The 25885-nt window shown below is 50.7% G+C and overlaps 1 protein-coding gene across 5 annotated transcripts in view; it reads right to left on the minus strand.

Annotated features, from left to right (window-relative positions):
* Ogdh (oxoglutarate (alpha-ketoglutarate) dehydrogenase (lipoamide)) overlaps positions 1–25885 on the minus strand; it is a 68547-nt gene that overhangs the window by 38669 nt on the left and 3993 nt on the right. For all 5 annotated transcript variants that reach the window (XM_005396658.2, XM_005396655.1, XM_005396660.2 and 2 more), the window contains exons 2-3: positions 16345–16593; positions 1049–1240 (exon numbers count right to left, since the gene is read on the minus strand). In XM_005396658.2, the coding sequence (XP_005396715.1) occupies positions 1049–1240; positions 16345–16566 (414 nt within the window). In that variant the 5' untranslated portion in view covers positions 16567–16593. The remainder of the gene's footprint in view (positions 1–1048; positions 1241–16344; positions 16594–25885) is intronic.

Consider the following 25885-nt stretch of genomic DNA (forward strand, 5'->3'; position numbering starts at 1 on the left):
TCAGGCCAGGTGAACTCACTATGTAGCCCAAGCTGGCCTTGAATTCCAGCGATCCTCCTGCCTTGGCCTTCCAAGTGCTGGGATTACAGGTGTGCACCAGCACACCAGTCTTCCCTTTCAAATTTAAATTTCTTTTGCTTTTGGATATTTTGGTTACAATTTCTTGCTAGTAGTGCTGAGAAGTCACTAAGAAGTCAGGCAGAATTACCGAGGCCCAGCTGTGCCCAGGCTGGGAGGGTGAGCCACACTTCTCACGGAGGGCGAGGCCCACTGCAGGTGGCACCTTGGCCATCAGGGCATCCATGGCCCCTCCTCTGCTGCCTGTTGGACATCATATGATGTCTCATGGCATAGCCTGGGGCGTGGGTGCAAAGGCATCAGCCCAGCAGGGAGGCACCAGGCTTGCTTTGCCCCCAGTTCCTCCTTGCAACTGTGTGCAGATCGAGTTTCAGAGTCTCGATTCTGGGTACTCTCCAACAGGGAGTGAACATGCTGGAAGCCCCCTGGGTGCTGTGCTCAAAGGAAGGACGTGGAGCAAAAGCCTGGCTCCTTGTGACAGGCCTGCCGTGGCAGGGTATGACCTGGGTCCTCGGGGGAGGTGCCTGCCCCTCACCCACTCTGCAGGATGGGCTGGCCTCCCTGGTGCTTCTGATGTTTCTAAACTCTTTGAATTTCTTTTCTTAGCAACTGAGAAGGGGGCATCAACCTGCCCACCAGCCCTGCTCCTCCCTGCTACTGCCCTGCAGGCGGTCAGCGCTGGTCCTTGATGCCTAAGTACTGGCTTGGTTTCCCTGCCCATGAATCTTTCTGCAAATCTGTAAAAACACGTAAGGTGCTACCATGAGGCAGGCACTAAAGGTGGCAGAGGATTTGCTCAACTACGGTTAGTCTGGCTCCTTTTCTATGTATTTGGTTTTTGCTTCTTTAGGACCCCAAAGCAGGATGGAAGCACCTGGTTTTGGAGGAGGTAGAGTTGAATGGCATCACATTCTTAGAACGCTCAAGGACACTGTGTCTTCCCCACCCTACTGACATGAACCCTGCTCACCTGATATGCCCTGATGAGTGACTGCACCGCCAGGTGGTCCTCCACGAGCTTGTCCACGTTGGGCTGGGCCTCTACCAAGGATTGTGCGCGGGCCGCAGTGGCCAGGGAGCCTCGGCTCAGGGTCAGGGGGCTCTGGTATGCAGCACCTGGGGGTGCTCCGGCATTGGTGTTGCGAAAAAAAATATCCCAGGACTAAAAACAAAAAAAGATAAAGAGTTACCTGGATGCTGCTGGAAGTGGCCACAGAGCGCCACCCTTCACAGGTGAGTCCTACCCACCACAGGCCACTGAACCCACCTCCTCCCGCTCTGGACAGCTTGGGCTCTGTCCACCCACAACAGGGGGTTCTAAGCTTGGGCCCAACCTCCTCTTCCTTTCTCTTTGTCCGCCGAGCCCCACATCTGTCACAGGGCACTGTGGTCTCCTTCCACCAACACGAGGGCCAAAGCTCTCCTCAGTGGGCACACCAGGCTGCTCTCCCTAAACGCTGCCAGCTCTCCTCCAGGGACGCCAGGTGCTCACACAGTGTCACAAGTGCCCGAGAGGGACACAGAACCAAGTGGCTCCTGCAGGACCCCAGAGGCTCAGCACAGCCTTGCCCTCACCCCGCCAAAGGAGACTCATCCCTGCTCGAGGCACGCACACCGGGCCTGAGACTGACATTCAAACCCGAGCTCTGGGACCTCACAAGTTTTCCAGTTTACCGTGCTCAGTTTTCTTATCTGTAGCATGAAGACAGAATATCTATTTCCCACAGGCGTGCTATGAAGACCGCATAGTGTGACTGGAGACACGAGAGTCTAGCGAGCAATATATGCTTTAGGAAAGCCAGGCGGTCCCATCAGTCTGAATTTCCTTTATGCTATTCTCGTTATTTCATGTTTAAATGATTTGACTGACAATTTGCACAGATATTTTGAACTATTGTAATTTATTCCTCTTACACAAACTTGTGAATTTTTAAAAGAGATCAGAGATACTACGACTTAATAAAATCCAGTGGAGAAATACTACTACTAAAACCCAGGCAGTTTTAAAGCTTGAATACTTTCTTCTCTGCAACATATTTTTCTCCTTTGTGTGTTTTACTATTTTTTTTATGTGTGTGTGTGTTGTGGTTTTGGGCTCTTTTTTTGAAAAAAGGGCCCCGCAAGTCAAGCCGGCCCTGAACCCAACTTGGAACCCAAGCCGGGCCCAAAACCAAAAACAACCCCCCGCCCGAACCTCCCGAAGGCCGGGAATAAAAGCCGGCCCCAACAACCCTAGCTTCTATTGCTGTTATTTCAGCACTAGGGACTGAACTAGGGCCTCATGCATGCTAGGCGAGTGCCCTACTGCGAAGCTATATTCCCAGCCCTTCTTATTTTTTGAGATCATGGTCTCTCTAAGTTGCTCAGACTGGCCTGAAACTCATAATCCTCCTGCCTCAGCCTATCTGGAGGTGTGGGCCACCACACAGGCTTGCAATACATGCTTCAGTTTCTAGGATTCTTCCATTAGAAAGTTCTAATTACACTGTCCTGAAGAATCCAGAGAGAGGAAACTACTACTATATTTGCACTTTCCCATTCCTAGCAACCTCTGCCAAGAGGCTACTTGGATGTGTCCCTTGTCTGTGTGTGGATGGATGCTCAGGCCTGTCGAGTCTGGGGATAGGAAAGGCAGACAGAGTGGAAGAAGCCACAACACTGGCCCTTAAGAGCTGACTTTTTTTTGGTACCGGGAATCAAACTCAGGACCTTGCACTTCCCAGGCAGGCGCTGTGCCACTAAGCTATATCCTGGCCCAAGAGCTGGCTTCCTCACAGACTCCTTTATGACACTGTCCAGGCCCCTGACTCGGAGGTCCCCACTACCGAGAGCACTGCCACATGCTGTGGCCAGCTGAAAAGCTCCCTGTGACCACACACAGGCCCAGCTGTCTGCCACACAGGGAAGTCCAGCCTCTCACTGAAAATTGGTTTTGAAGGAAGTTTTGTGGAATGTTTAAGACAGTCTACAACAAGAACACACTCATTTTGGCTGGTGGTGGTGGTGGTGCATGCCTGTAATCCCTGGACTCAGTAGGTTGAGGGAAGAGGATCGCCACAAGTTCAAGGCCAGCCTGGGCTACACAGTGAAGATCCTGTCTAAAAAAAGCCCAAAAAACAAAAGTAAAAAGGGCCACAGCTGTCAGTGGTAGAACACTTGCCTAGCATGCACAAAGGCCTGGTTTTAAATGCAGTAAACAACTGTAACCTCTCCCCTTCAAAAAACAAAACAAAACAAAAAACCTGCTGAACTGTATACTTTCACATGGAGAAGCCAGGTATGGTGACAGATACCTGTAATTTCAGCACTAATAGTTGAAGCAGGAGGAGAACAGCCTGAATAATGAGGCCCTATCTCAAAAAAAAAAAAAAAAAAAAAAAAGCCAGGCATGGTGGTATAGTCCTATAATCCCCGCACTCGGGAGGCTGAGGCAGGAGGAACACTGAGGTCTCAAGGCCAGCATGGGTTACAAAGTGAGTTCAAGGCCAGCCTGAACTACAGAATGATACCTTGTCTCAAAAAACAGAAACATAACATATATATAGTATATTTGCTATGTGAATGATCTCTTGACAACTTTTAAGTGCTTTTACAATCATTAACCTTTCTGGTTAATTTCCATGTACAGCTAATGGCCTTTTCTTCTGTCATCTATGAAACCTGCCGCAGCATCACTTCATACAGGTGTCAAGTGCCGTCAGAAAGAGGGCTGCACACTTTCCTTTCTAAAAAGTGTCCTCAAACACCCGCTACCCTACTACCCAAATCCAGGACTTGAACAACCATGCCATGCTCTCAGTTGTCCCCCATCAAACTGAGTCCCACCCACTGGGCACAGGCAGGGCTCCACAGGAGCTGGACTCACACCTGAGCATGCGGAGAAGGCCACCTGGCACCGACACCGGGGACATGGCCTCCCCCATACACACTAGGTTCTCTGCAAGTACAGGGGCCTAGCAGGTGGCTGTGCAGGAACTTGCCCGATGTCCCCAGGTGTTTCTGACTTCATGGAGCTTTGCCAGGAGGCTTCTGGAAACAGGTGTGCAGTGACAACACACTTCGGTACTCCACCCTCCTGGAAGCAGAGATGATTGGACACCACCTGCCTTTGCAGTCTCGAGTCCTCTTCTGAAAGCAGAGGTGCCTGGGACCACAGCATAGGGCCATCCATCCCTCAAAAACATGTGCTCCAAGGAGCCACTAGGTGGCCTCCTCCCACACCTGCAGGCCTGGCCTCAATGGCCAAGTCCCTCCAAGACGGCAGTCCCGCAGCCAGCAACCCAAGCCCATCGCAGCTCTGCACAGGGTAGACCGTAGCCCTCTGTTCCTGCCACGTACAACCCAACCACACTTGCCGAAGCGCTCACACAACCTAGTCCAGCCCTGAGCCGCAGGGCCCTTAGGCAGCATCAAGGATGGAAGCAAAGTGACCCTGGAAGCGAGTGGCCCCTGGAGGGCAGCACATCCCATCATTTGTTTTGTTTTGTTTTTTTTTTTTGCTTTTTTTTCCAACAGAATCTCACCACATACTTCAGGTTGGCCTTGAACTCACAGGGATTCTCCTGTCTCAGCCTCCCAAGTGCTGGGATTACAGGCATGGGCCACCACGCCTGGCACAGCCCACTTCTAAACCTTTAATCTATAGTTTCTCTTCTATCTCACCGAACCCACTACCAGTGTCCAGGCACACAGGTAAAACCACACCACCCAGGACTTGGGATTCAGGCTCCTTCCTAGCCATACAAACTTTTTTTCTTTTTCTTTTTAAATGAGGTCTTGTCATGTAGTTCAGGCTGGCTTTGAACTCATTATTTAGCCCAGGTTGGCCTCAAACTTATGATGATCCTCCTGCCTCAGCTTCCCAAGTGCTACAATTACAGATGTGCACCACCATGCAAACTGACTTTCTTATTCTGGAGGGCAACAGTCAATTACAGATTTAGGGCCATTTATGGGGCCAGAACCAAAAGTCATAGCAAAAAAATAGACCCCAATTTTCTCTAGTCTGATGTGCTCTGAGTAAGAAGAAAAATGGTAACATAATCACTGCAGCAGCAGCAATAGTTAGCTCACACTGCTGCTCTGTGGGCTGGCTTTTCCAACTCACTAGGCGCACAAGGAATGACGACCAAACCATGCGCAGAAGGGCTCAGCTTGGGCAGGGCTCACACACAGCAGCTGCCAGGCAGGTGCACGATGGCAGGGCAACCTTTCCAGCAAGGAGCCTGGCTCTACTGCAAAGCCACAGGTCTCTCTCCTTCACCCAGGGAGCTGGGAAAGTATCTGGGAAGCCTCTGGGTTTGACAGTAGAGCAGAAGGAATTTCCACCCACTGAAGCCTGGGCCCAAAAACAAAGGCTGCAGGACTCTTTCTGGCCCAGACCCTGGGAAGTGGTCAGCCAGGACCAGGATCCTCTGGCCTGTTCTCTCTGACCTCCCGTGCTCGGAATAAAACTTCAGATGATTTTCAATGGTCTGACAACATAACAAGCCACTAGGTGGCTCTTCCCTCCTCTAGCACCTGCAGGCCTGGCCTCCATGGAAAGACCCTCTGACAGCAGCAAGCTGGTGGGGCAACCCAATCCCAGCAGGAAGTTGTGCTTGTGCTGGAGGTGGTCAGAAAACACACGTTCATTCCGTGCTGCTGAGCATTCTGGAAGGGAATCTGCAGGGAGAGCAGCTGCAGCTTCCTGTACGTCCCCACGCAGGGTCTCCACGCAGCTGCGCGCTGGCTGCACACAGTACTCTGCGGCCTGCAGAGCCCTCCCTGTGACCCAGGTCAGGCCCTGGCCTCTGCCTGGCCTCCTCCTGAGATGCCCATCCCCTCTTCTCCAGCGGCTCTCCCTGCCATAACAAAACACCTTTCTTCACCTGGGGACAAATCACCAGGATGAGACAGGCAGTGTGAGGGGAAGCCCTGCAAATGACAGCAAAGCCACTTTCTTCTGCATGACAGGACACCGGGGCAGAGGGGTGGTGCCTGAGCACCGCAGCATCCCTGAAAGCTGAGCCACCCCAGACTCTCGGTGAGTGAGCAAAGTAATCCTGTCTGGGCCACCAACCCGAGTTTGCTAAGTTTTATGTTTCTCTGAGCCAAATCTACTCCTAACTATCCCTTGCTACTGTCTGGACACCCCAGAATCCAAAGGCAGTGTGGGCAGGGCAGCAACTTCTCTATGGATGAGGCCCAAGGGGACAGAGGGCCGGAGGGGGCTCACGGAAAATGTGATTACATAACTAGGCCTGGAGGCTGGGGCTGCAGATGCCCAGTGGTGACGAGCAGCAGGACAAAGCCTGGTACCTGACCCTGGTTCGTGTCTCCCTAACTACCTTAAAAGTTCAGGGCGGACCCCTGTTCAGCTGTGTGCGCAGGCGCGCTGCTCACTTAGGGGGAGGCCGTGGGACAGTTTATCAGCCCTAACCTTACCCAGTCGATCTCATGCTCCTCCAAGACTGAGGCCACCAAGGCGAGACTAAGTCATTTTCACGATGTGCGGGGCCATCCAGCCGTCTTTCACATCCAGTTCCAGCCCCGCGGACGGTGCCTAGAAGTCTCCAGTCACCGTCCTAAACCTGCAGTCCCCTGGGATTCTGGGAAAAGTGGAGATTTGCAGCCCACCCCTTGAGGTTACCTCAAGCAGGAGCAATCACCCCAGGATGGGAACTGAGGCTGCCCCCAAAAGCATCTCATGATGGGAACCAAACTGCCCGCTCCAGTGATTATGGCTTCCCCAGGACCCCTCGAACCTGTCCGGAGACACCGTGTGACCAGCCAGACTGACCAGATCACCCACTCTGCCAGCTACGTAAATGGCCAGCTGCCCACCCCATGTCTTTATTTCTCTTTTCTGCAAACCCCAAAGCTTCTGTCAGCCCCTGGAGGACAGATCTGGAACCTCTCTGTGCTTCACTGATTGAAGCTCCTCTCCTGCCCTTCGCTGCTGGTCTCCTTGAATGGCACCGTGGAGCAGACAGGGCACTGTGGGGTAAGTGGCCGAGCCCCATCTGCAGGGATCCCTGAAGCCACAGCCTTTGCCCTAAAAGCTTGGTAATAAGTTCGCATCAATGAAGACAAAGTTTCCTGAAATAGAAATGGTTTTTCACCCACAAGACAGAGGCAAAGTTAGACTCTGGTTTCTGGGGCAGGAAGGGAGGCGCCGGGGACTTGTGAATCATTCACGTTGCGTGCCCAGCTCCACCACACCCATCACTAAGGTCACCTGCTTGTCCAACCTCTTAATTGCCTTCTGCCACACAACTAATAAAGGAAAATATCTACTGAGACTCGAACGCACAAAGGTCACATATAGCTCTGACCACCAGAGGACAGTCATTGGTAAAAGGGAAAAGGTTAAAATGTTCCAGTAGGTGGACAGAGCTGCGAAGAGACCCAAGGTCCAAGAAACTGCCCGGCAAGGTGGGCCTAGACAACAGACGGGTCCTGGTCCCGCCTGAGAACAGGAAGGGCACCAACTGCTGCCCCTGGGGATTCCAGTGAAGTTTGTTTTTTTTTGTCTTGTCTTTTAGACACAGGGTCTCACTAAGCAATTCGGGCTGGCCTTAAAGTCACTTTATAGGCCAGGCTTGCCTCAAACTCGCAGCAATGCTCCTGCTCCAACGAAGTTCTTACCAAACATAAACCGTAATGATTTTCCAAGTTTGATGTCAGCCTGGACTACATAGCCTGAGACCCCATGTTGTCTCAAAACAACAACAACAACAACAAAAGATTTTTAAGTGTCAATAACGCTCTGGGTGAAGTGAAATGGAGCGAGAGCTCCTACTCTAAGTTGTACATAACTCAAAGCACTGAATCTTTTGACTGTTTCCCAAGTCTGAAGTCAGAGTCGTCATGCTTGCCAGAAACCCTGACCTTGATCTATACAGCTGAGGCTCCTTAGTCCGAAAGGCGACCATCCTAGAGGCTGGAGTCCTGTTAGTGGTGTGCACACAGCAAGCGTCCTGCTGACCTCAGGCAAGTCAGATGGAGCTCGGCCTCCTTCTCAGGGAAGGACTGTTCCCCCCAGAGAGTCCTAGGGCTCCCCATCACTCAGTGCCGACCCAGACGGGCCAGGCTTCTTGTCTGTTCCCACTCAGCCTCAGCTCAGGGAAGCCTGATGCCACACCTAAGTTCTAAGACTTGGGAGGGTCTCAAAGGCCAAGCTCCCTGGTTGTGAGGTTCCCAACAGAGATGATGTCTGTAGAGGGCTTTCCACTTTTGAAAGACGGCCAGCAGGCTGCCTGCCCTCCTGCCCCTGCCCCACTGTCTCTCCCACACAGCACCCCGCGTAGCAGCCCTCTACAGCCCAGAGGCTTGCTCTGGCCTGTTCGCTCGTCTGCAGGACTGAGGGAAATCTATTGGCCTGCATGAATACTCCTGCACTTGCTCATGGTGGCCTGAGGAGGCGTCACTGAGCCACGGGCCCCTGCAGCTTGTGCTGGCTACCGGACTCCATCCCACGAAGGCTCTCACTAGCTGCCACTGGTCTACAGTCCCACAGACCCGACTCCTGCAGCTGCCCCCTGCTCTGTCCCTCCCATGTGCCACCTCGTCCCACTCTGTGCTGGTCAAGGACTCCTGGATAATGGATGTATAGTAATGACCCAGTGGGACGGGTGGGGCAGGCTCTGGCTGCAGATCCTGAGCCACGCCCAGGCTCAAAGGCCATCACACAGCTGATAAACTGGCAATGTACTATCACAAACACCCTTGCCCAGAAGTGTTGGCACTAACTGTGCTCTTAAGTTGCTATAAATACCAACTGGAGAGCAATGAGCGACCAAGAACCAACCTCGTGACCCTTTGGTTTTCTGAGCCAGCAAAACTGAGAAGGCAGCCACGCCCTGCACCTCCTGGGGCCTCATGACCATGCTGCCTGCTGCTCAGGCAGGCAGACGTCTTGAGCCAGCCACAGCGGGCAGCTGACCAATTCTTTCCTCTGCACAGACAAGGGTGGCCGAAGGACCTCCGGCCCCTCCCACTGCCACCCGGGTCTGTTCTGTGCGGGCCTGAGCCTTTCCTGAACATGCCCTAGGAATGACACTGCAAAGCTGAGCACATGACTGCCCTAACCACGTGACTGGCCTCCAAGCGGGGAGGCCCATGGACAGACGGGCTGCCCACTCCCACGGTGCTCTGAACACAAGTCTCCAAAGGGAGAGCTGGATGGCGGCACCCCTACCCACACAGGCCTCATCCACCCCGTCCCTGGCAGGCAGGCTTTCCTCTGGCTTGGGTCTGACCACTACCCACCACCATTCCAGCCAAGCAAACACTTGCAGTGTGCTGAGCCATCAGCATAGGCCACAAGGTTACCTACCCTGAGTCCTTAAAGCTGTTGTTCCTGTTAAAGCACCTAAATGAAGGTGTGCTCCATCATGGCAAAGCCACTGTTTTTAAAGCACTGTAGCAGAGGTGAGAGGGTATTTCCAACTTGTGCCATCTTCTCTCCACATGGGTATGTGAATTAAGTATCAGTGAGCACCCAAGATTACCAAAGAAAGCCTGCCCCAGTCCTGCCCTCTTGGTCCCAGGTCCTCTTGGTCCTTGGTCGCTCTGCTAGACTCAAAGCAGTGGGTGATGCAATCACTGTGAAGAGGGCTGGAGGTGCTGCCCGGTCCTAGAGTCTCCCGGCCTGTACAGATGCCCTGCTTCTCTAGCAGCGCAGTCTCCTTCTCCCCATCCCAGGGAGGACACCTATGGCCGACGTACTGGGCTCAGGCCTGGAGCTTGTGAGGGAGGGACAGCGAGTGAGCTCCATCCATGCTCTGCACTGGCCCTGCCCAAAGCCTTTCCTTCTCCCTGGAGCACCAGAGGCCATGCCTGGGAGTCACTGTGACCTCCTGGAGGCCTGCAGAGCCTGGTGAGCAGCCAATACCAAGTGCCAGACACCACAGAGGCTTTCGTGCCCTCACCTGGCCAAGCTTCAGCTGCATGGGGCCCCCAGGAAACCCACAGAGTCAAGAGAAATGCCATACTGGTGCCCTTTAAGTTGACAAGTTTCGGGTGGCTTGTTACACCAGTGCTCACGAACAAGGCTTGTCCTGCACAGAGTTTACATCCTAGACATCCATGGCCACCCTCTGAAGTGTGGATCCTTTGGGAAAGACAGCACTTAACTCTGCCTAGGCTGCCCATGACAGCATGTGTCACTTGGAACTACAATCCTAAGGGAGGCCAGGCAGAGCCTAGGGTCGCCCGGCGAGGGCCCAGCAGTCCTGTGTGGGGGCTTCAGTGCCTCTGTAAAGAGCTGCTCTGGGGTTTCAGGCAGAACGCTGGGCTCCCTGATGCACCATCTCTCAGTGCAAGCAGGGACACAGAGCTGTCCCAGGGGCCTGACACCCCCCTTGGGTGGCCTCGGATGTGGCAGGGGTGCTGCCACTGGCCTGGTAGAAACTCTCCTCACTGCCCCCCAGGCATGGTGATGGTGGGGCCCTCAGCTGACCCATGCAGCCTGGCACCTTCACGTCCTCCAAGCACAAGGAGCCTCCGGTGGGGCAGGCGCCTGTGGATGCCGAGCTCCAGCTCGCTCTTGTTAACTCCAGTGTCTGCCCGGCCCCCGTAAGTGCACCGTGTTCTCTCCCTGTTCCTTTAATTGCTTTTTTTTTTTTTTTTTTTGCTTAAAATATGAAAAGATAATCATTAAAACTATCACATTCCAAAAGATGTAGCAATCCTCTGCCTCAGTCAGTTCTCAGGGCGACCCGGACTCAGTCCCTCCCACCTCCTCCGCGGCGTCCTCCAGCACTCAAACCCGCTCTCCTCCTCCAGCACTCAAACCCGCTCTCCTAGCTGCCCAGGGAAGGAACTCACACCCCGCACACTGAACAAAATAACCACACGTCCCTTGGCTTCATCCTCAACTTCTGGGTTCCTTCACACACCAACTTGGGTTCTTTTCTTGTTGCTTGGCTCCCGTTCCCCGGGCCTACCGCTGTGGCTCGGCTCCTTTCAGAGTGGACCCCCAGCCCCCTCTGGGCGGCCCTGACCCCGCATGGCTCAGCACAGCCAGCAGGCTTCCCGTCAGGAGCTCGGCTCTCCTTACCCCGCTGAGTAAGCACGCTGCCCGGCTGCCAGGACAGCGCCTCGTTCCCCGTTCCCCACAGGTCACGGCTGGGCACGGCCCTCAGCACAGGCCTGCACTGCATATACTGCTCTGCTGCCTGCGGCCTTCGAAGGGGTCATTTATCTCCCTAGCTCAAACACAAACCCAGAACCTTCAAGAGGAAACTATTGTGATAAAGTTGGGGCTGCTTTAGTTGGTTTAATACCAGAAGTCACAACTGCTGGGACCGCTTCTGCCAAGGAAGTTGAAGATCACGGAGGGGCAGCTTCCAAGCCCTGACTGCTGAGATATAAACTCACTGTAGAGTGGGTAATGCATAAAGAGCTGGGGGTGGAGCTGATTGCGAGAGTGCGCACGCTTAGCCTGTGCGAGGCCCTGAATTTAATTAGTAACACCACAAAAAAGGTATCCCAGGCACTAGACTCTCATTACCTAAAATGCCTCCTGCTGAATTCCTCCTAGAAATAAACCACTGAAACAATGCCAAAGTGTTTGCAGTGCTCTCCTCAGCTGCTTGCCAGGTGAGCACAGTGCACGGCCCCGCCCGGCCCCAGGGGCGGAGTGGCTGTGAAGGTCTCGCAGGCCCCGCTGTCAGCACGGCAGCGGATGCGCAGAGCCAGGTCCTAGCTGAGTGAACCCAAGGTGATCCCCTTTACCAGGTGGAGAGGGCCCTGCCACCCTTCATGGGCAATGGCCCCAGGCTGCTCACAGACAACAGGCTTCTGCTTCCCAAGCATGGACGCAGGGAAGGGTCGGGGGCAAAATGCAGAGGCGAGACCGGCAGCCCTGCACCTCGCCCCAACGCACACCCAGCCCCACACCCAGCCCCACTCCTATGCCAACCATCGTGAGCCGAGTCCGCACCACCCCGCAGGTGTGCCAGGAAATGCACACGGAAGAACCGACCACTCGGGCATCAGCGGACCAGCCCCAGGCAGGGCTGAGGAAGCAGGCAGGGGTCAGAGCAGCAGCACGGGCTGGAAGCAGGGTCTGTGACACCTGCTGAGGCAGAAGCGAGCGCTGCAGGACGATGGTCCTGCTCTTGCCACCTCCTGAGGCCACAACGTGGCACGGGAGGAAGTGGGTACCTATCCCTGCCAAATAAAATGAGACTTACTCCTGATCTTAAAATGAGAAAGGATCATGTTGTTTTGAATATGTTTAAGACATAAATATAGGGGCTGGGGATTTAGCTCAGTGGCAAAGTGCCTGCCTGGCAAGCAAAGGTCATGAGTTTGATTCCCAGTACTGGAAGAAAAACTAAAAAAAAAAAAAAACAAAACAAAGAGACATAAATATAAAATGGCAAAATTCCACATGTCCCCAACAGGCTGAGGCCCTTGCAGGAAGGCCTTCCCATGCAGCGGTGAGGGCCACTGGCCCAGCTTCCTCAGGGACTCAGTGAGGAGCATGGTCAGTCTAGGGCATGGTAAGGGTCCCACAGAGGACAGAACTCAGCACAGTGGCCAGATCACACAACACTCACTGGAGATCACTCTGACCTGCTCCAGTATTTTACCACAGACATAATTTTTTTTTTTTTGCTTTGTGAGACAAGGCTATGTAGGCTATGTAGCCCAGGCTGGCCTTGAGCTTGAAGTGATCCTCCTGCCTCAGCCTCATGAGTGCTGGGATTATAGGAGTGCACTAGCACTCAGGTTTTTTAACGTCTTTAAATAAAAGTAAATAAATAAATAAAAATAGGGATGGATGCTATAGCCCTGATTTCCTATAGGCCCAGCTACTTGGGAAGCTGAGTAGGGATGATCACTCAAGTTCAAGGCCAGCCTGAGCAACTTAGTAGGAAAGGCCTCAGGGGGAAAAAGCATCTATACAGATGGATTATGTATCTTTCTTAGTGAATACAAGGCCAGGCATGGTGGTACAGGCCTGTAATCCTAGCACCCTAGGAGACTGAGCCGGGTCCAAAATAAAAAATAAAATATAAAACAGGGCTGGGGATGTATCTCAGTGCACAGGGACAGGTTTATGCCCCAGTAAAACAGCAACAAAACGGTAACTACAACCATCAACTATAAAACATGAAACCCAGTGTAAAAAGGCAGGCAGGTGTGGGAGGCTGGGCAGGTGGATCACGAGTTCAAGCCCAGCCTGGGCAACTCAGTGATACCTGGTCTCAAAATAAAAAACAAAAGGGCAGGGGACATAGCTCAGTGTGAAAGTCATGGATTCAACCCCTAACACCACCAAAAAAACGAGCAGCGTGAAGAGAATTGCAGGCAGTGTCTGCATTTTACCAGACCAGCACAGGGCGGACAGCTGTGGGGAGACGGCTCTGCTCGGGATGTTCCCTTTCTTCTCCTCTCTTCTATGACGATGGGAGACACCATGACACAACATTTGGAAGAACAGTTAAGGAATCTGGACATGGCGGCATAGCTCTACAACCCCAGAATTCTGAGAGGCTCAGGCAGGTGGATTTCAGGTTTGAGCTCAGCCTGAGCAACTTAGAGCATCTCAGAATCAGAAGATAAAAAGGACTGAAGATATATACAACTCAGTGGTACAACACCCCTGGGTTTAATTGCCTATAACACCCCCCCACACACAAACCCAATCAAACAAACCCAGTACGTAAAGAAAAGCAGAATTAGGAGGAGACACTGAGTTTGTTCCACTCCTGCTGGACATAAAAGATCAGTTTCAGCAGCCAGAAAATGCTCTGAAAATGATTACAGAATCTGGCCTCGAGACATTTCTGATGTGCAAATGAGGGAAGAAAAAGATGACCCGCATCTTACAGTACTTCTAAATTTAGTATCTCTGTTGAAACTACATGCTTGACCAGGCACAAATGAAGCACTCCATGAAGTACTTAAGGCTCTATGGTCATAGGTGCCTTTGAAAATCCACAGCAAGTTACGGACCATCTCCCTTGAAGATGTGCACTGCCACATATGGACTCACTCGGCTTGAACAGGACCCATCTTGGCGTCTGCGTGGTAGGAGGGCCAGACAGAACATAGCCAGGTCTCTGGGGGGCGCCTCCTGCATCAGCCCTCCTGCCCAGGCCCCCCTCTGCAGGTTGGGGAGGCGGGAACTGGCCTGAGGACTTTCTGACTGCCGAGCAGAATCCCTTACACACTGTGGAGCCCAAAGACCCCGACTCCAACCCAGGGACTCTTCCCTGGAAGCTGTGTCTGCAGGGTCCCCTGGCACTGACTGTGGAGCCTGGTATTCCTGCCCACCCTGGGATGCTGAGACCAACCACCCCACCCAGACACCACATGCTGCTTTCTCTGACATCATGTGGTACAAAGACTTTGAGGACAGCCAGTCAATTACCCACCCACCCATTCACTGAGGGAACAGGAAGCCATCATGCTTCCACAAAAAACCTCTTTTTCAGCTGACGCTGATGCTGGACACGGAGAGCACACCTGTGATCCCACCTACTTGGGAGGTTGAGGCAAAAGGATCACAAGCTCGAGCCAGTCTGGGCAATTCAAAGAGACCGTTCCAAAGTTGAAAGGGCTGGAGGCACAGCTCAGGGGTACAGTCCTTGCTGAGCACGCACAAGCCTTGCTCGGTCCTTGCTGAGCATGCACAAGGCTCTATGCCCAGCACTGAAAAAAAGAAACAAGCTGCCAGCAGAAGCGGCAATGCCAGAGTCAGCCCCGTGTCCACAGCACTGTGCCCGAAGCTCCCTCTGTGCCCTCCCACCTCAGGCCACTCAGGTGAGCGTGGCGAGGACATGCAGCCCCGAGCGCGTCTCTTCCCCTTCCCCACCCAACGTGCTGTCATTTAGGAGTCTCTGTCTCTACCTCTGAACACCACTGAAAGCAACTTGGTTGGTTTCACAAGGTGATGGTTTTGGTTTTATAGCACTGGGGATTGAATCCAACGAGCACAGAGCTACATTTCTAGCATTATTTATTTATTTACTTAGAGCCAGGTTCTGGCTAAGTTGCCCAGTCTGGCCTCCAAACTTCAGATCCTTGTGCCTCAGCCTCCCAAGTACGGGTATTACAGGCATGCGCCACCACGTGTGGCTACAAAAAGTTTATGTTTGAGAAAAGGAGGACAAAGGCGCAGTCCTGGGACAGACGGCAGCGCTGATTCACAAGCCTCTGGGGCTGCGCTATTCCAGAGACAACCTGCGCCAGCCATCACAAGGGGCCTCCGGGCCCAAAAGGAGCATAGCAGGGTCCATGTCACGCGCACATTTCCTGGGCAATGGAAAAGTGGAAGATCTTACAAGAAACCAGGTCTCACCTGGCTCTGGTAGGGGTGGAAATGGACCAGGGCTCCAGGCATCACAGCGGTGTGCCTGCTTCCCAGTATCATTAGTCCCCTCAGGCAAAGCTTACTCCCAGGCCGGTGGGCACAGGCCCCTTCCGGTGAGACGGGCCCAGCAGCAGCGGCAGGCAACGGCTCAACCACAGCAAGTGTCAGCACGGGCTGAGTGAGCCCCATGCCCATGCTGAGCCGTATCTGTCTGGACCATTTCCTCCTCCTCTTGCAGACTGTGGGACACACCTGCCACTCCCACCTGTCACACAACCCCGAGTCTGACTGGTGAAAACCAAGAAGTGGCCCCTGAAACCTACAAACATTCACCGGCCACCAAGAGAATAAACACGTGGTCCTGAGGCATGGCTTCTACCAGCAAACCCACCAGAGGAGGAGGAAAGTAGGGAAATCAGAAACAGGAGGGCAGCAGGAACACAAGGATCTGGAAGGCCATTTATGCGGAAAGTACACAAGGCGGCTTTAAGGTGTGTCACATGTCGGAGCATCCTCTCAGGAGTCGGGGTGGGAGAGTTTCTGAGGCCCCATTCCTTCCCAGGCACTTCCGGTCTTTCGTCCTCAGAGGCTTCATCTGAAGTAGCTCTTGGTGAGATCCTGGAGCTCCGTATCTGTGCTCCGTGGTGTCCTCACAGGCCACACACTGACTCCTCGTGTCCTCACAGAGCTATGTGCTGCCGCCTCGTGCGCTAACAGGGCCACAGGCGTGCTTCCTCACATCCTCGCAGGGTTGAGCCTGGTGTCTACTGCTGGACAAAAGGAGGACTGTGGTTTCCATCGAGGTCACACTGGTCTGAGGCAGAGGACATGCCAATGGGTGCAGGGCTCTGGCCGCCTGCCTGCCTGGCACCGCCTTGAGATGTGCACACTTACCTGGGCGGCCAGTCGGCGCCAGGCCGCCTCGCCAGCACAGACCTGCCTGTGAGCCTTACCTTATGTACACTTTTGGGGTTCTCCAGCCAAGCACAGTACATCTCCTCCACATAGTTCGAACTAGTCCCACTCAGAAAGGGCTCAGCAGCGACCGGGGCAGAGTAGCACCGGATTTGTTGAAACGTCCTAATTGCTGCTGGTTTGTTTTGTGAAAATGTCTTAACAGTCTGGGAGGCCGTCAACGGCCTCAACTTAGCAGCACAAGTCCTTAAGTGAAACATTTTTGTCCTGATGTCTTTCACAATGACCTGTTTAAAAAAAGAAAAGCAAGAAAGTTTAAAAGGAGAACCATGAAAATTGTAAAAAAGAGCTACAGGAGAAAACCCTCCCTGCCTGTTGAACAGAAGGATTCTAGCCTGTATGAGGGTTTGCAAAGCTGCCCGAGCCCACATGACTATGTGACACCGACACACGCACGCGCTTCCCACGAGGACCCTGCACTGGCCAGGCTACAGTTCTGAGCTGGGTGCCCCACGCTGCAGCGCTTGCGGGGGGCGGGGGGGGGTGGTGTGCCTCTGGACAGGGAACGGATGGAGGGCTCTGACTCATCCTAATTTGCCGGTGTTCCTGGGAAATGATGCAAACCTAGGAGGCAAGGCCCTGGGCAAGGGAGTGGGATGGTGACTCATCCCCAGCCCCTTCCTCTCTGCTCTCTCTGCTTCCTGGCGCTGCGAGGTAAGCAGTTCCTCTGCCACATGTTCACCACGATGCTCTGCTTCACCCGGGCCACAGACTGAATCTCTGATGCTGAGTCTAGATGAACCTTTCCTCATCCAAGCAGTCCCAGGTACCTGGCACAGGGACAGGAAGCTGACTAACACCAGGGGAGGTAGGTGCGCAGCTGCAGACATCATCATCTGCACTCACAAAGTTTAAAATTAAACCAGGTGTGATGGTGCATGCTCATAATCCCAGCACTCCAGGGGGGAGGCAGGTGGATCACAGGACCCCAGACTGGGCAACCTAATGACATACTGAGACCCTGTCTCAAAATAAAAAAAAATATTTTTTGGTTTTTTTTTTCTGGTACCGGGAATCGAACTCACAACCTTGCGCCTGCTAGGCAGGCGCTGTGTCGCTGAGCTAAATCCCCAGTCCCCCCACAAAATATTTTTAAATGCCCAGGGATATATCATGTGAAGGCCCTGGGCATTCAATCCCTAATACTGACCCCAACAAAAAAGTTCAAAATTAGTTTGAATGGTTTGACAGATATATGACCTTCGCTACATTCATACATTGTGTAAAACATCTGCCAAAAAGGTAACAAGGACTAATTTAGCATTAGGAGTAATCAAAGAATGAAAATACATTTTCTAACTAGAAACTACAGAGCACCTGCTATACTCACAGTATTCTGGAAAAATTAGAAAATGCTTCGCTTACCTGCACATAATTTACCCTTGAGAAATAACTACAGAAAAAGCCCTCAAAGCCCTGAGTGTGGGAGAAATACAGGCCAGGTGAGGAAGAGAGAGCAGAGGGAGGCAGAGCGTGCACGGGGACCTGCAGGGCTTCAGGCTCAGAGCTCACAGGAGGGCCTGCCTGGGGCTGCTGCCCTAACAGTAGGGTTGGGGCTGGGCGGGGCCAAGGAAATGAGCAGGCGACTCCAAGACTAAACTGCAGTGCAGCTGGTAACCATCCAGGCGGAAACCCACATGCTCTCTAGAAGGTTCTGCTGTACCACCAGCCAGAGTCTCTGCTTCCTCGAGTTTCACCCGGGTCACAGGACACCAGCAGCAGAGCCAGGATCCCAAGCCAACCTTCCTGACTGCAGAGTCCCTCCCCTGCCCCTGAGCAGGCAGACACCTTTGTGAAACCTAGTTCCCCCAGACAGAAGAGAGGCGGAGGCTGAGTCACAGGGGAGGAAGGGAGAAGGCGCCTGTGGGAGGGGCGGGAGAGGCCTAGCTGGACACAGCCATGACTTCCTTAATCTAACACATAATCCTCTCTCAAAGCAAGCCATCTTAAACTGGGCATGGTGGCGCATGCCTGTAATCCCAGCACTTGGTAGGGTGAAACAGGAAGATCGTTTCGAATTTGACGCCAGTCTGCACTGCACAGTAAGTCCCTGTCTCAAAAAACAAACAAACAAAAGAACAAAAAACCTCCAACCAACTAGCCAAGCACGGTGGCACATGGCTTTAATCCTAGCACTCAGGTGGCTGAGGCAGAAGAACACCACAACTTCGAAACCAACTAAATTACATAAAAACTTTGTCTCAGAAAAAAAAAAGTCATTTCATAAAGCAGTTATGGGTCCATCAAAACTTGAAAGAGTTCAGAGTTCAGAGAGAGCTGGGGATACATTCCAGTGGTAGGGAGCTTGCCTAGCATGTATAATAAGGTCCTGGGCTCAATCCCTGGTACTGGGAGGAAACACAAGTTCAGGAATCCTGCTGCCTGTAGGTGGTGATGCACTTCAGGAGGCCTGAAGAGGCCTCTGAGAGGACTGGCTGTCAAAGGACAACCAACTCAGCAAAAGGGGCCCTTGGAGGAGCGCGGTGGCCTCAGGCTCTGGCCAAAAGGCTGGGGTGGGCTGTGTGCCTCCTGGCCTAACACTTCCTTACTCATGAATCTGCCTCCAAGCAGGTGTCCTGGTCGTAAAGTTGAAATTATACCCCTCTTCTAGGGCTGGGGGTGTGGCTCAGTGGTGGAACCATGCTTGGCATGTAGACGCCCTGGATTCTATTTCTAGCACCACCACAACAAAATATACTGTGTGCTAGGTGTGATGGTGCAAGCTTCTGGCGGCTGATGCAAGGATCATTCAAGATCAGCCTGGGCAACATATCCTGTCCCAAAACAAATCAAATAAAAAATTCAAAACCACACCCATTTGCTGGGTATGCTGGCTGGCAAACACCTATAATTCAGCACTTGGGAGGCTGAGGCAGGAGGATTGCCGTGGGATGCCAATCCTGTCTATATAAGCAAGTTCAAGGCCAGCCTGAACTACATAGAGAGACCCTGTCTCAAAACAAAACAAACAAAAAAGCCAAAACAAAACAAAAATCCAAAACCCACGTCTACACATACACGATGAATTCCACCTTTGGCAACATCATGCTCTGAAACATCCAGAAATAAATATTATTTTTTATTTTTTAGTCTTTTTGAGACAGGGTCTCGCTATGCAGTTCAGGCTGGCCTTGAGCTCACTTTGTAGCCCAGGCTGGCCTCGAACTCTCAACAATAAAAGTATCATCTGTACTGTGTTTGTAGCTCAGCACAACAGCCCACACCTAGCATGGCCAAGGTCCTTTGCCTTGGCCCAGATCCACTTAGAATATGCAGACTCAGAGGGCTCTGGGCTCAGTGTCCTCTGGCTGCTCTGCTGATGAGAAAAGACAGGAAAAGGGAAAGCTGAACAGGTTCTGTAAAAACTAAACAAGAAGCCAAAAAAAATCTCATAAGTGAAAGTGAACATGCAATATAGTCCAGATGTAAAGTAATATGCAACCTTAACCCCTGGACTCTACTTCAGAACTTTTCCCCCTGAAAAATTTAAGGCAAAGAGCCCCAACACTGACGACAAAAATGTATGACAGCGGGCTGGGGATATAACCCAGTGCCATAAGTGCCTGCCTAGTAAGTGCAAGATCCTGAGTTAGATTCCCGGTACAAAAACAAAAAAAAAGTATGACAGCTGCTTTTGATGCCAGTTTTTTATTACTCAGGCCCAGAAAAAAAGGGTCATTTCCCCATCTAATGCCTTTATCATCTAAGCATCAAGAAGCCCCTGACCCTCCTGCTGGGCTTTCCCTCGAACAACCTTGCCTATCACCCACTACACCCATGCAGAGAGACACAAAGACATGCCATGAACAGGCACTGCACAACACCCAACACGTATACCCTCCCCACCCTCCCCAGGTGTCCTCTACAGCTGGGTCCGGTGGGCCACACCTACAGGCACTGAGCAGGTGACCTCAGGAGGACAGAGCTTCATTCTGCCTTCCAATGACTCAAGGAAAGCTGCCCTACAGCTGACAGTGCCACAGGCCCTGCCTCCACCCAGGAATGGAGCTTACACAGTGCCAGGGCTGTTGCGGACATATGTGTCAATTCTGGTGAGCAGCTCATCCTGCACTTTCTCTTATGAAGTGTGGAAGGAGGTCTTAAATCCAGAAACAAAACTATGGGGACTGAAGCCAGGAGCTGAGTCCTCCTCCACCCCTTTCAGATAAGGTCTCAACAAGTTGCTAAGTAACCCAGGCTGGGCTCAAACTTGAGATCCTCCCACCTCAATCTCCCAGAGAAAGTGCTGGGATTACAGGGTGCACGCCACCACACCTGGCTAACCTTAGGCTTTTTTTTTTTTGGTCTTTTTGAGACAGGGTCTCACTATGCAGTTCAGGCTGGCCTTGAGCTCACTTTGTAGCCCAGGCTGGCCTCAAACTTGCAATGATCCTCCTGCCTCAGCTTCTTGATTGCTGGGGTTACAGGCGTGCACCACCACGCCCAGCAGCATTAGGCTTTAAAACACAATTCTAGAGTTTTTTGACTGATGCTGAGTCAACATTAAGAACAGCACATCAAAGAGGCTGAGGTAGGAAGATTAGGCTGGAGTTTGAGACATGCCTGAACTGCAATAAGTCTCCAACTTATATATACTGGAGTTGCAAGCCCGAACCTTGCATTTGGTTTTCTTATGCTTTACACCGTATGTTTGTGTCAAAAGTGTGTAAGAGTTAGTCAGACTTCTCTGACTCACAATCATTCTTCTGGAACAAAACTCGTTCTAAGTTGAGGACTTAAGAATACATAGCAAGGGGGCTGGGGATTTAGTTCAGCGGCACAGCGCCTGCCTGGCAAGCGCGAGGTTGTGAGTTCAATTCCTGGTACTGGCAAAAAACCAAAAATAAAATAAATAAATAAAAAAAGAGTACATAGCAAGAAGACCCTGTCCCAAAACAAAACAAAGCACCATGAACAAACAACAAAAACACAGCACAGCACAGGTCTCTAAAAAGTGGACAAAAGGAAGCAGACTGGCCAGTGACTTCAGGACCCAGTGAGGGAGACAGCATCGCACGCCCAGTTTCCCTTTACTTCCCACGTCCCAGACTCAGGACTAGAGGAGACTATAGTCCAGAAATGCCAGCAGGTGTAGACAAAAGCCTGCGCTTCCGGCCCACGCTCCAGGAGGGGCAGCAACAGGGCAACAGCGCACTGCGGCCCCACCCTTGCCCACTGGAGGTCACGGTATAAAACTAGAACTCACTCCCCCATCGGGAGTGCAGGCAGGGAGCCTGGATTCCAGCCCCCCGCAGCAAAGTGGCCACCAACCCTGCCCGTCCCCAGCAGGGAGTCTCGGGGCGCCTAGTGGGGAGCTCTCACCAAACAGTAAGGAGGAGCCCCTCAGAGGCATCCCTTGCCCAGGAGCAGCAGGAAGCCAGGCGTGCCCTGCCCACAGACCCAGGAAAGGCCACATCTCCTCACTCCCCAAACTGCAACCAAAGAGCACTCCTCACATCAAGAACCAGGACAACCTCCATTCCAAAGCACGACAAGCTACGGACACCAGCACCAAGATGGCACTAAGAAGGACCTGGCAAAGTCTCCAAAAAAGCCACTGTCGCCAGATGTGGTGGCACATGCCAGTAATCCCTGCACTGAGGCAGGAGGACTGCGAGTCTGCACTACACAGCCCTTTCCAGGCCATTCTAAACTCCACAGTGAGGTCCTGTCTAAAAAAATATTTTTTCTGCCAGGTGTGGCGGCACATGCCTGTAATCCCAGCTGAGGCAGGATGATTGTTATGAGTTCGAGGCCAGCCTAGGCTACAAAGTGAGCTCAACACTGGCCTGAAATGCATAGCAAGACCCTGTCTCAAAAAGTAAAAAAAAAAAAGTTTTTCTTAGAGCACTGTCAACAAAAGTTGGATGTGCCGCTGTGTGCCTATAATCCCAACTACGGAAGCAGAAGCACAAGTCTGAGAACAGCATGGGCAATCTAGCAAGACCCTGTCTCAAATAAAATAAAAAGGGCTAGGAGTCAGGCATGTTGGTGCATGCCTGTAACCCCAGGTATTCAGGAGACTGAGGCAGGAGAAGACAGCCCAGGCAATTTATTTTTTTATTTTTTATTTCTGTCTTTTTGAGACAGGGTCTCGCTATGCAATTCAGGCTGGCCTTGAGCTCACTTTGTAGCCCACAGCCTAGGCAATTTAGTTAGACTCTTTTTCAATCAACCAAATGCCTGGACTGGTGGCACACACTTGTAACCCCAGCACACTGGAGGCAGAGGTGTAAAGATCCTCAATCTGAGGCCAACTTCGCTAGATAGTGAGACACTGTCTCAAGGTGTGGGGATAAAAAGAATATATGGATATTGTTTCCTTCTATTGAGTTTCTTAAATTATCTTTGATGGCTGAAGTAAAAAGTTTAATAAGAAGACAATTTTAAATGGGGGTAAGTGCAGAGATGTAAGTTTCTTCTTTTTCTTTTCTTTTTTTTTGAGATAGAGCCTTGCTATGTAGCCCAGGCTAGCCTCACCTTCTCAGTGATCCTCCTGCTAAGACTCCCAAGGGCTGGGATTACAGGCATGCACCACCATGCCCAGCTAGACATGTAAGGTTTCTATACTTGACTAGAACTGGTAAAATGATGACACCAGCAAACTTGGTAAATTGCATCTATACTCTGTAATATCTAGACAACCAATTTAAAAAGCTATGCAAGCCAGGAGTGGTGGTGCACACCTGTAATCCCAGTACTCAGGAGGCTGAGGCAGGAGGACTACTGTGAGTTCAAGGCAAGCCTCAACTACACAGTGAGACCCTGTCTCCAAAAAAAAAAAAAAAAAAAAAAACTATGCAAAAAGATGGACCTCAAAATTATATACGAGCTGGGCATGGTGGTACATATCTGCAATCCAAGCTATGTGGGTGGCTAAAGAAGGAGGGTCCTAAACCTAAAGCCACATGGACAACTTATTGAGACTGTCTCTAAAAAGTAAAAAGGGCTGAAGATATAGCTCAGTGGTAGAGTACAGCACGTGCTTATGATGTGCAACCCCCAGCACCACCAAGAAAGAAAGAAAAGAAAAGAAAGCACTCTCCAGTAATCCCAGAATTTAGGCTGAGGCAGAAGGATTTCAGGTTCAAGGCCAGTCTGGGCTACATAGTATGTTCACGCTGACCTGGACTACATAGCAGGACTGTCTCAAAATAAAGCAGAACAAAACTAAAAAAGAAAACAAAACAAAACAAAAATCAAACCAAAAACAAAAAAAAACAAAAAAAACCCATCAAACCCATGCAAATAAAAAATGCAATTTCAAAATATTTTAAACTCATAGGAGGTCAGAAAAAAAAATGAAAAATCAAACAAAGCTTTGTAAATAAGGAGGGGAAGAGGGGCTGAAGGGAAGGGAGGGGAATGGGGAAAAAAAGAAGCAAAATATATCATGTACAGATATAAATTCCCTGTGATGAATGTGATCAATGTATATCTAAATTGTGCCAATAAACTTAAAATTCATACTAGTCAATAAAGAACGAAATGGAAAACATCAATCCTTATCAATAATTACATTAAATGTAAGTACACACATTAGAAGACAGATGGGCACATGGATAAGAACAGGATGGAACTGTATGCTTGTCTACAAGAAATTCATTTTTTTCTTTTTTCTTTTTTTCTTTTTTTGGTTTTCTTGAGACAGGGTCTTGCTGTGCAGTTCAGGCTGGCCTTGAGCTCACTTTGTAGCCCAGGCTGGTTTCGAACTCACAATGACCCTCGTGCCTCAGCCTCCCTAGTACTGAGATTACAGGCATGCGCCACCACACCCGGCTGAAACTCACTTTAAATACAATGATGTAACATTGAGAGTAAAAGGATGAAAATGATATACCAATTAATATGCCAATACAAATCAGAGGAAAGGACCTGTGGCTGATAAAGTAGACTTCAAAGTAAAGGCAATTACCAGAAAAGGAACATTATGTAATGGTAAAAGGTATACTCTACCAAGAAGATGTAATAATCCTAAATATTGTTCTTTTCTTTTTTCTTTCTCTTTTTGTCTTTTTGAGACAGGGTCTTGCTATGCAGTTTTAAGGCTGGTCCTGAGCTCACTTTGTAGCCCAGGCTGGTCTCCAACTCACAACGATCCACCTGCCTCAGCCTCCTGAGTGCTGGGATTACAGGCATGCGCCACCATGCCCAACAACAATCCTGAATATGCCTGTGCCAAACAAGAAAGCTACACAATATGTGAAGCAAAAAGACTATGTATTTATTTAGAGACGGGGATCTCACTATATAGTCCTGTCCTCAAACTTGCTGCAATCCTCCTGCCTCAGCCTACCAAGTGCTGGGATTACAGGTGTGTGCAACCACATTTGTCAAGAATTCTTTACAGGGGCTGGGGATTTAGCTCAGCGGCAAAAGCGCCTGCCTGGCAAGGTTGTGAGTTCGGTTCCCGGTACCGGAGAAAAACCAAAAAAAAAAAAAAGAATTCTTTACATGTTCTAGACTGCACTTGTCCTTTTGGGTGAGCGGCTTATACATATTTTCTCCTACTTTGTAGGTTGTCTTCATCTTAACAGGCTTTTTTTCAAAAGAAAAATTTTTAGTTTTGATGAAGTCTGGTTTATCAGTTTTTGTCTTACTAGATTGTGCTTGTGGTCGTCAAGCATAAAATCTAGAAGAAATCTAGAACACCGTGTGTAAGGCCAGGCTAGGCTAGAGTGAGACTTAGTCGCAAAAAAAAAAAAGAGAAAAGAATTCTCAGCCACTGTGTTCACTCTTACAGGGTTGCTTGCCCTCATACTATAGGGCATATTACTTCTACTTTTACTTGGCCCAAACTTGCTTTGCAGAGTGTTTCTTTTCCTATTTTCAATAAAACTTCACTACCCTTAAAAATTTTTTTTTTCTCAAAATTCAACAGCTAACAGGCTAAGTGTGGTAGAACATGACTAGAACCCTAGCTACTGGGGAGGCTGAGGCAAAAAGCATCACAAATTCAAGGCCAAGCCAGCCTCAAAAGTCAAAATTTTAAAAAAAGAAAAATTCCAACCACAAAAGGGGACAAAGATATGGACATTTTAATCAATTGGAGGTGTTCAATATAATTAGCCATCAAAGAAATGCAAATTTAAAACCACAACGAGACATTACTACACATATATTAGGATGGCTAAAATAAAAAACAGTAACATCACCAAATGCTGGCAAAGTTATGGAGCAAATAGAATGGGTAATTCTTTTTTATTTTAATTATTATTAGCATTTTTTTTCAGTACATAATGATTACACTCATCCTGAGGAATTGGAAAGTGAACATAACACATTTTAACTATTTTTTCACCCCTTTCCCCTCCCTCCTTGCTCCTTCCATCTCTCTCTCTCTCTCTCTCTCTCTCTCTCTCTCTCTCTCTCTCTCTCTCTTTCTGAGACAGGGTCTTCCTTGGTGGCCCACTCAAACTTGCAGTGATCCTCCTGCCTCAGCCTCAGCACTAGGATTATAGGTGTGCATCACTATACCTGGCCTTCCCTCATTCTCTTGATCACTTTCCCTTTTACAAC

This window comes from Chinchilla lanigera, unplaced genomic scaffold, assembly GCF_000276665.1.
Source record: "Chinchilla lanigera isolate Chin_1 unplaced genomic scaffold, ChiLan1.0 scaffold00055, whole genome shotgun sequence".
Taxonomy (NCBI): Eukaryota; Metazoa; Chordata; class Mammalia; order Rodentia; family Chinchillidae; genus Chinchilla; species Chinchilla lanigera.